At 34.8% G+C, this 10,566-nt stretch overlaps 1 protein-coding gene across 3 annotated transcripts; it reads left to right on the top strand.

Moving 5' to 3' along the window:
- Positions 1 to 5,249: 5,249 nt before the first annotated feature.
- LOC111468652 (phosphatidylinositol 3,4,5-trisphosphate 3-phosphatase and protein-tyrosine-phosphatase PTEN1-like) lies at positions 5,250 to 10,202 on the top strand. Of its 3 annotated transcripts, XM_023113933.1 has the most exons (9): positions 5,250 to 5,581; positions 6,034 to 6,351; positions 6,660 to 6,836; positions 7,450 to 7,563; positions 8,196 to 8,384; positions 8,551 to 8,784; positions 9,110 to 9,211; positions 9,701 to 9,924; positions 9,991 to 10,202. In XM_023113933.1, exons 2-8 carry the CDS (start codon positions 6,073 to 6,075, stop codon positions 9,914 to 9,916), a joined length of 1,311 nt encoding a protein of 436 aa, XP_022969701.1. In that variant the 5' UTR covers positions 5,250 to 5,581; positions 6,034 to 6,072; the 3' UTR covers positions 9,917 to 9,924; positions 9,991 to 10,202. The 3 variants fall into 3 exon arrangements, with proteins under 3 accessions (XP_022969701.1, XP_022969700.1, XP_022969702.1); XM_023113932.1 differs by having other exon boundaries at positions 9,701 to 10,202; XM_023113934.1 differs by having other exon boundaries at positions 6,030 to 6,351; positions 9,701 to 10,202.
- The last annotated feature ends 364 nt before the right edge of the window (positions 10,203 to 10,566 follow it).

Raw genomic sequence — 10,566 nt, 5'->3', positions numbered from 1 at the left:
AGTGGAACTTTCAAGTCTTGAAGAATGTATCTTAGCTAAGTTAACTCTAAACAAGTATTTGTCATATCAAGCTATGACAAAGACTTTTGTTGATGATATAGACACATTAGTTTGCTTTTCAGATTTCCAAGAAATAATTGAATTTTCCAAAAAATGGAGAACTCAGAAATAGATTGTCTGGTAGTTTGACAACCACCCCAGTCGAAATTGTCATATGCTTGTAATCTCAAGACTTTGATGTATCTCAGAACTCGAAATTTCTTTTTTAAATCGAGAAAATTCAATGCCTAGGAAATATTTCAAATTCTCTAAATCTTTGATAAAGAATTTCTCGAGTAAACAAGTCTTGAGATGTTGAATTTCTTTAAGATGATTGTTTGTCAAAAGAACATCATCAACATAGATAAGAACGTCACGGAAAAAAGTACCTCTATTCTTAGTAAATAAAGATTGATCAACTTTTGACTGAGTGTAGCCTGAATTTTGTACAGGGGTAGAGAATATGGAGAACCAATTACGAGAAGTCTGTTTTAACCTAAAAGACTTATGTAGCAGACATACTGTATTCTCCCCTTGTCGGCGAAGACATGATGGTAAAGACATGTATATTTCATTGTTTAGATTACCATGGAGAAAGACATTTTGAACATCCAACTAATGAGTGAACCATTTTCTAACAACAATAATAGATCGTTGACAAGACGGTAAAATCTCACGTGTATATACGAGATATAGAATACAATTATAGTACCTTCATATGTAATCGTGTACGTTTTATTACTTATCCCTTAAGTTATAATTCATATTTGACTTATTGTTAGGTTAGGTTTATATTGCATATACATAAAGAAGTAATTTAATGGAAGATTTGTGTATCTATTTGTCGACTTGTTAATTTTGTACCTTTTACTTAATTTACTATATTTAGTTTTTGTCTTGTTGGTAGAGTAAAAATATTGAACGTTTGTGGTATCGTGATATTGACATGCTCATGATAAGTCTTAAGGAGAACTTAAGTCCCGTTTTTATTTTTTTGTTCAGCTTTGTAGCTTTATCGAACCTTAGACGAGGTTTTTCTTTGTCAACCGAACATAACTCAAGTAGAATCTAAGCTTATTTGGCAACACATGTCACTCGTACATGCATGTTCAATTGTCTGCTACTTTAGCCCACTTACCTCATCTCAAGGTCAAGTCCACTCTAGGTCAGGGTCTCTCATATGCAATGTCGCATCTCGTCCTGTCATTATCTTGCCATCTAGGTTTTCAACAACATGGCCCACGTATCGTGATGACATTACAATCTCGAGATGTTATTGACCCTTATTGCTCGTTCAAACACAATTATCAAGAACCGACCTCATAAGTCAACAATATCATCAGGACATCTCAAACATCCATTCGTCCAAGTTCTATCGAGGCACGAATCCTCTTGTGACCATGTTGAGTCATTTATAGATACCGTATTGAATTGCGGGTGCATATATTAACCTCGACACATGGGTTGGGGCGTAATGTAGGCATTGCTCATGTTGCCTGATATTGTCCTTGAAAATTTTATTTTCAAAGAAAGACGCCCACAAGGTAGCTCAATTGGGCCACAAGGTCGATAGGTGATATAGAGATAACAACATATCTCTCCCTATAGTACATTTTTGTAACGACCCAAAATTTTGAATGCGGAAGACTTCATTTAAATTCCATAAAGCATAACCTTTATCTTAAAACATAGCCATGAACTTACATGTTTCGAAAACATCTTTAAAACGACATAACAAAAGACTAAATAAAATAAATAAGCGTTTAAGTTTAAAACATCTCATTATAACGTAAGTCTAAGAAAATAAATACCACTATCCTATGTGTTAAGGATATTTAGTAATAAATTATAGTTTACCATATATATTATATTTGATATTTTATTATAAGGCAAATATTAGATATTTGTCTTATTATCATAGGTATCTTTCTATTTATTGTTATTTCCATTTATTACTATTTCCATATCCTTATAATTCATTTGATTATAAATAAGATAACTTTCACACTATTTAGGTGTGGTGGATTAATCAAACATTCACACTATGCATGTGCCAGGGTCTCGAGTTGCAATGCTGTCGTCAGCCGTACACGAATGACTTGCCTTAACTTGAAAAATGTAGTAGCACATGACTTGAGTATTTAAAGAAATACCGAGTAATGACCCCACTATTGGGGTTAAATGCTAGAACATGTGAATGCAATGACGGGACCTATCATTTCAATCTATTTTCCTATGGTACTGTCCTAACGGGTAATTTGGACGTGTACCATATACTCTACACACAGCCCATACATGCGGGTATGGGCTCACCAGTCAGTTCGCACACCGCTGAGCCACCTTACTTGTCGGGCGAGCATACACTGGGACGTTCCCTATGGACACCCATTAGAACTAGTAATCGTCACGACAGCGCTATGCAAAACATAACGATCGTTGTCCTACCATTTGATATATGCGTCGGTACCCTCATGATGGAATATGGGAATCCCTCTAAATGCATGAGCACACATAATGCATGAGGTCCCAACATTTCTACTTTTATCATTAATGAATATAACCCCGCTATCATCTTTCATGCTTAACATGTCATTTCTCATTTTTCAGTCTATGTATCATACATAATCCTAACGAGGTTACATTTCATTTCATTTCATTTACGGTGATATCATGTCATTCATAACATGTTGTATACATACAATTTAGAAAACATAACATAAACGCTCTATGTTTTTAACATGTCGTTTCATAACATGTAATTCATACAACAATTACCTCAATGATCACACAAAACAATCTAAAAATAACATATCACATCACAATATATCGTATCATAAACATGTCATATCGTAAACACTTCGTGGTCATATCGTTCCCTGACTTATCATAGCCATCACAATCATATCGTTACGTGAACGTACATTAGTCATATCATCACAGGAACGTATCCTAACGCTATCATTCTATCAATCTATCACAAACCTATCCCTTTCTACCCATATCCTAACCATATTCTTTCATTAATGTCCCCTGTCCATGACACTCTGGTATGTAACCTAACCTTAACGTTTCATGAACGTATATTACTCTCATCGTTACATTTCGTTTTGTGCATCTTTCTCGTATCCTATCTCAAACATATCCTTGAACACATTGTACCATAATTATTATCATACAATTCACATATTTTAACATAACATAAACATAATATAAGCATACCGATTCACAGATAATTCACACATATCAGTATATATAACACATGCAGAATCACAGGCACGTGTCAACATCAAATATAAACATGTCGATAGTAATGCCATTTACCTGGTTAGCTTAAGTCGTTGTCACGAATATATCCTTAATGAAAGTTCGATTCCGTCCTTTGAAATCCAAACCAACCTATGTGAGCCCATAACATCAGTTTCAAGTTTGAACTCTATACAATTATTTCTCTAATTTATATTGGTCAACTTCGACAAAATTTAATGGAGTTACTTACCTTCACATATTTCTTGTTTTATTTTTAAATGATGTTCAACAAATCTTTCCTCAATCTCCCTTCCTCCCTCCCTATAATTATTTTCATAAATAGATTTTCAATTCATATTGGTTGATAGGATATTACAGATTTATAGATTTGACAACTAAAATTTTATTTATTCTAACCTTATTTCCTATTCTAAAAAAAAAAATCCGACCAAAATCTCTCCAAGTAAATCTGCATCATATCTGCTTGGAAAAGCCATTTTATTTTTTCTCAAACATCTGACATTTTTATTTATTTTTAGGTCAACTGTGATATTGTGAGTGGTAAGGAAGGAAGCTGCTGGATGAAAGGTTAGTGGAAAGAGGGGGTAAATTTTATTTTATTTTTATATTTTTATTTGAAGTAATCTTTTTTAGTTATTTATTTATGAATTATTATTATTATTATTTTGACGTATATATATTTTTATAATTATTTTTATTTTATTTATTTATTTATTTTTATTGTTATTATTATTTTTTGGGCTATTACAATTTTGAAGCATTTTTTGATCGGGCAAAAGTAGATGTGATTTCATAGCGATCTTACAGCCTCGTGGAATGTTTATCGAGTGACCCTATTAACACCAAATTCGGTGAGCTTTCATCTTTCATGTAGATAGACTTAACTCTAGAGTCGCATGTCGAAATTCATACTAGAACCTCGACTTTTGAGTTGAAGGCCCAATCCCTAATTGATCCTTCTTCAAGCCTATCTTTGACACTCTTGTCTATCTTTTGTTTTTGTCTTGTTTAAGCCTCAACTTGGCTTCATTGCACACTTCTCTTGGTGTGTTGGATAATGCACTGTCCTCCTTGGTTGCATCATAGCACCTGTCTATCTTGACCCTCATGTGGTGGTGCCACTTGAGGGTCGTCACCTTATTTGTTTATATGTGAATGTCACAATCTACTCTCTTCTTAATATAGTTATGACACCCATCACGCACTTTTATGCAAGCCATCGGGATCCTACATGGGCAACCACACACTTACACCTTGGCAATAACCTAAATATTCATGTTCGGAAGTTGTTAATATGTTTTTATGATATATATATAAAATAAATAAAAGATAAGGTCAAGCCATATGACTTGGTATAGAGTAGAGATAAGTCAGCTAGCATTACAACAAGTGAACATATGCACACAAGTGGTGTATGGTCAAACAAGCATAGTTTCTGCATGTTCGGTCGGCCAAGAAGAACCTCGCCTAAAATTCAATGAAAGCGCAATGTTGCTCGAAAAATTATAACGAGACTTAAGTTCTCTTAAAACTTGTCATGTATGTACGTATGTATGTGTGTGTATAATAAAGGCAAGGATAACTTGGTCTAGAGTAGAGGCAAGTCAGCTAGCATTGCACCAAGTGAACATGTACGCACAAGCGTCGTATATGATCAAACAAACTTAGTTTCCACATAAGTTGTGTTCGGTCTGCGATAAAGAATCTTGCATGAGGTCGGGCGATGTGGCTTGAGTTTCACCTAAAAACTTGTTACGAGGTGTCAAGATCATTAAAAATTTAAGGAATTCGAACCATTTAAAAAAAAAATAAATAAATAAATTTCCGTTATTTTAAGAGGTAGAGAGAGAGAGAGAGAGAGAGTTGTTATTGTGCCGCCAATAGCAACGGTCATAGAAATTTCCCTGAAATTCACTTCACGTCCATAACTAACTATTGACCCCAAAAGCATCGATGTTTCTTTGTTTTGCCCTACAATGGCGGCCATCTTTCCTCCAAATTTGGGGCTCACAACCTCCCTCCAAATCTCTCTCTTCTTCCTCCTCCTCCCTATCTTCCCCTTCTTAATTCTACCTTCCGCTCTGACTTGCCCTAATGGACGCCATCTTCACCTCCCGTCCACCTTGAATTCCACCTCTTTTTTGTTCTCAAAGGCTTTTCTAGGGCATTCCATATCTCTGATTTTTCCAACTCTTTAACGGCTCGGGATTGGGTGCCCTAGAACTGTCTGCTCTTCGTTGTCGTCTAGGGAGCTTATGATCATCATCTAATCCTGGTAATGTCTTGGTTTTTATCCCTTTTTCTTTTTTTTTTTTTTGGTGCTTTCTGGTTTCTTTGTGCCTCTGTTTTGTAATGTAGTCGAACGCCTCACTGAAAATTGTGGAAATCAAGCAAATGGTTTGTTAATGTTAACGGAAAAAAGAAATTTGCGATTGTTAACTTTGCATAATGGATCAAGGAAGGTAAATCCATTTTTCTCAAGTAGACAAGTTTTGTTTCCTTTTTCGAGATCTCGATTTAATTTCCTAAGCACCTCATCCTCCAGAAGCTAACTTGCAGCCATTCAATTCGTCATTCAAACGTAGAACGTGTAAATTGTCACGTCATGAATCATTCATTAGAGTGAAAAGACTGAAACTAACACGTGTCATTTATCCGAAAGGGGATCGGAAAGTAGCAATTGGTGCATGTATGCTATCTTGGACTAATTGCTTTCTCCATAGGTAGCTCTACCATATATGAGGAGGAACCTGTCACAGTGATCAAATGGGGGCTAAATTTTCAAAGCCGAGTCAGGCGAAGGTGGAAAACCTTAGTCTGCAACACCATCTCATCAATTATCTATCAAAAAGCTTTTACATCCGTAACTTGGTATCCAAGCAAAGGAGGCGCATGCTTGTTGCCGGCTATGATCTTGACATGTCATACATCACAGATCATGTTCTGGCAATGTCATTCCCTGCCGAACGTATGCGTGCAATGTATCGTAACCCCCTATGGCAGGTAAAGTCCGTATTGGACATGAGGCATCAAGGACACTACAAGGTATCATTCTGACTGCTTAATTATAAATCATTCAATCTATCATATCTTTTACTAAACTTGTATACAAAACTCTTTTTCTTGGAAACTGATTATAACCAGAAATTTTATGTTAAAATTGCAGTATGTAATGTAAACATGTCCTAATAGTAATGGAATTTTGAGATAGCATGAATTTATAAACGATTCATGATAATATTTTTTTGTTATAGCGGTCTTTATACTTCTAAGAGCTTATCCCTTCCTGTTATATGCCATGGAAAACCTCCATGACTCAGATGCATCTTGATATTTCTTTTGGGACAATGCAGATCTATAATCTTTGCATTGAAGAATCATATGATCCATCACATTTTCATGGGCGTGTGGAGTCATTTCCTTTCGATGATAATCATGTTCCACCTCTACAGATGATCAAACTTTTCTGTGAAAATGTCTCTTCATGGCTATCATCCCACCCAAAGAATATTGCAGTTATACATTGCATGGTAATTGTGACCTCCTAGACAAGTCTAAAATGGTTGTTCTAGTAGATTTTCCCCAACCCTTTCAGTTTCTTCATTTCCTCCTACCTGTTCGATGCTATAAATTGCATGGTAATTTAGTAGATCTAGTATGATTATAATATTTTGTCAGTTGAAATAGTTTCAAGGAAGATTTTGCTTTTATGCATACAAGATAATGTATCTGATAGCTTTGCTCAATCCAAACAAATTGAGCTATTATCATGAGACAAGCCTACCCTCCCAGTTTCTGGTTGAATGGTTGTTTTATTGCTGCTATTTTTGTTTTGATTTTTTCCACAGATCAAAAATGGTTACTGTTTACAGGGTTAATTTATTTTGCATCTAAATAGATTTACGTTGGTTCCTAGTTTTAGGAAGAGTCATCAGATATAATTTCTTTAGTACTTGGGGTATCATTGAAAGCCATCACACAGCTACCGAACTATTGATTTAAAGCCAGGGGAAGAGCATGACTGTTGTTAGAAAGAAAAACTCTGGAACAAGAAATATAAGAAAAACATTTTCATGTCTTTATCTTACTTATTTTTTTGCTCACTTCATTTTTAGTTTCAAACTACTTGTAACTACGTTTCAGGCTGGAAAAGGTCGAACTGGATTGATGGTATGTGCCTACTTGGTTTACTGTGGCATGTCACCAGAGGATGCACTTCAGCTGTATGCTCAGAGGCGGACTACCAATAATGAAGGAGTAAGTCATGTTAGGTACTAGAATTTTATGGTAGTGTGGCATCGTAAGATGGTTAGATTTAGTATCATAAAACTTTGATTTGAAAATTCAGTTCTCTTTTGTTATTAATAATGGACTATTAAATTTAGCAATCATAGACTGAGAAAGGGGTAGGACATTGACCTTTCCATGTGCTAAATTACTATTTAACTCGAATAATAAAGTATTTTTCCCATAAATTTGATTTTATTACATTCTTACTATTTTCTCAGTTGTGAGCTTAATTGCAGCTATTTTAACGATGTTAACACATGGATTCTTGATATGAACTAGAACTAGAATAAATCTCATCATTTATTATGATCTTAACAAGAATAGGAAGACGGAGTTGCCATGTCTTAAATCTAATGAAGAGGGATAAAGACAATAACCTATTATATGAAATGAAGAAAAGACGAGGCAAGTAGTTCAAGGTATACTGTGAAGATTAAAAGTTTGGTTAAGGGAGATAAAACAGCCGAGCTCAATGAAACAGTTTGTTTTCTATTTTGTCACCATATCTTTTCTAATGTATTTATTTGTAAGTTTAATGTAAAAATCTTAAAGTGTGGTGCTTGGTTATTCACATTGATATTTTCTTCTAATGTTAACAGGTATCAATTCCAAGCCAACGACGGTATGTGGGATACTGGGCAAAGTGTCTTTCCTTTCCCAAGGGAGTTTATAATGGACCACCCGAGGTGAAGTTGCCCAAACCGTGTAGGAGAGAGTTGCAGAGAATTCGTCTTTATGACACAGTTAACAGTGAATCAATTTTCTTTGTTGTCTCAGAATTGCAGGAGGTAATTTCTATTTCAATTACTTCTCACACTATCCTTCATATGTTGATAATCTCATTTCTTTCATTGCTTTCATTGCGAACCTTAATTTACTAACTAATGAAAGGAACAAAACACTATATCATCTTCTTTTTGCTTACATCAAGACTTCATGCGTTAATGTTTGTAGATTCCTTCTCAGCTGTACCGTCCATCTATGGAACTTACCAGGAATCGTTGCAGACAATTCAAGAAAGGTTATGAGAGAAATGACAGTCCTCGTTACTTTTTATCTTTTGTTGAAGGCGAAAACGAAGGGAATGAACCAGAACTCGAACCCCATCTTGTTGTTCAAATGGACACCGAGTGTTCTGCACTGTACCACAAAACCTGCCTTGACTACAATTTTGAGAAGCCTCTACCAGTAAGTCACAAGAAGGCTGCTCTTTCTACCATTACTTTTAACATATCATTTGAACATCCTTTATTTGATGCACACAATGTACAAATTACTTGGAAAAAACTAATTTTTTACATCAAATTTGCTACATTTCTTTTGGCAACAATTCAGTAGGCCTTGCTTTGGGAACACGTTGATTGAGTTCTACAAGACTCATAGAAGATTCAAAAGTGCTCTTAGCTAGCTAACATTAAATTCTACAGTGTTTTATTTTGTTCACTTAAAATGCGCTTCAAAGTACGTTTGTCTGTCCTTTCTTTTGTTAAGTTATGTAATTTGACTGTAACAGCTAACTGGAGATGTGCGCATCATATTCTACGCAAAGATGTTCGGAGGGCGTCTCTTCTATGCTTGCTTCAACACAGCTTTCATTAAAAACAGCTTGCTACAGGTACTTCTTTGACTCTGATTTTCGACTGCTTCTAAATCCTTGCTCTGCTCTTGAAAATTATGATGTCATACAACATGGGAGCAACTCTTTGTCTTGAAGGCTTGAACTTGCACTAAATAGTGCGATAGAATTCTCACATTTAAGGCTCACATTTAGTTCTTATGGTTTGTGTTGGCTTCAATTATCCCTATGGTTGAGATGATTTTGTCAAATCTCTTAAAATGTACCTAAAGTGACCAAATATATGTAGTTTTCTCATGTGACAAAGAAAGAAATATATTTATAAGGTGAAGAGAGACAATAAGCTAACATCCAAAGAAAATGGGGTTGGGTAAGAGAACCATCAACATTTAGTCAATTATGGAAGTTTGATAGATATAACTAAACAACTCATAAAACTATAAGAACCAAACTGAAACCAAACACAAATTATAGGATTAGGCAAAGTGAGACTCTTCTGATTCACCCTTTGATTGATGCATATAACAGCTGAGGTTGCCGGATTTGGACAAAGTTGGGAAAAAGGGAAGGTCAATTTGTGGTCCTTCCTTCTGCTTGGAGTTGGTATTTGGTCCTGCGAATGCAAAACACTCATTTTTTACTTCCTCAGATGACGAAAATGCTAGTGATGATGTTTTAAAATCTCAATGTTCTTCGTCAGACAGATCGGAAGCGAACATTTTGAAATCACATTATCTCTGGTAATCAATCATCTCAATGAGCTACCAATGATTTTCTCAGTTTGCTAACAATGATCTTCTCAGTGATCGAACAATGATCTTCTCAATGAGCGAACAATTCTCTTAAAATCATCTCTGTATCCATTGGACTTTTCTATTGGTGGAAGGCATTAGGAGGAATGAGCACGAAATTTTGTATGCTTAGACTATGAAATTTTGCAGGAAAGGAAAAGTTCAATGAAAAAAATCAGTTTTGTATATACTTCAAGGTGACCATGATTCAACTTTTATGAACCTATCTCTTGTGCCTATTCCAAGTGTTTTAAATGTTCAAGTTAACATATTCATATGCAGCAAGATTTCATTACAAAATTTGTTTTTTTTTTTCAATTAATTAAAAACGCTGGTATGAAATTGAAAGAATATCTCAAACATGTCATTAATTCTGTTGGATTCAAAATCCATTTTATGAAAATGCTGGACACTTTAAGTTTCATAGTTAAAAGTTTCATCAAACCTTCTAATATTTTATATACTAAATTATGTTCAATATTGACAGTGCTGGATAATCTATTAACAAACTAAACTATGGAGTGTGACACTCAGAAATCTAAAAATTACAATATTTCTACGAATTACAAACCAAACCAAAGATGATATATAGAATAATAATTC

This window comes from Cucurbita maxima, unplaced genomic scaffold, assembly GCF_002738345.1.
Source record: "Cucurbita maxima cultivar Rimu unplaced genomic scaffold, Cmax_1.0 Cma_Scf00002, whole genome shotgun sequence".
Lineage (NCBI taxonomy): Eukaryota > Viridiplantae > Streptophyta > Magnoliopsida > Cucurbitales > Cucurbitaceae > Cucurbita > Cucurbita maxima.
The sequence above is the reverse complement of the archived record's forward strand: the minus strand, read 5'-3'. Positions and strand labels throughout refer to the sequence as shown.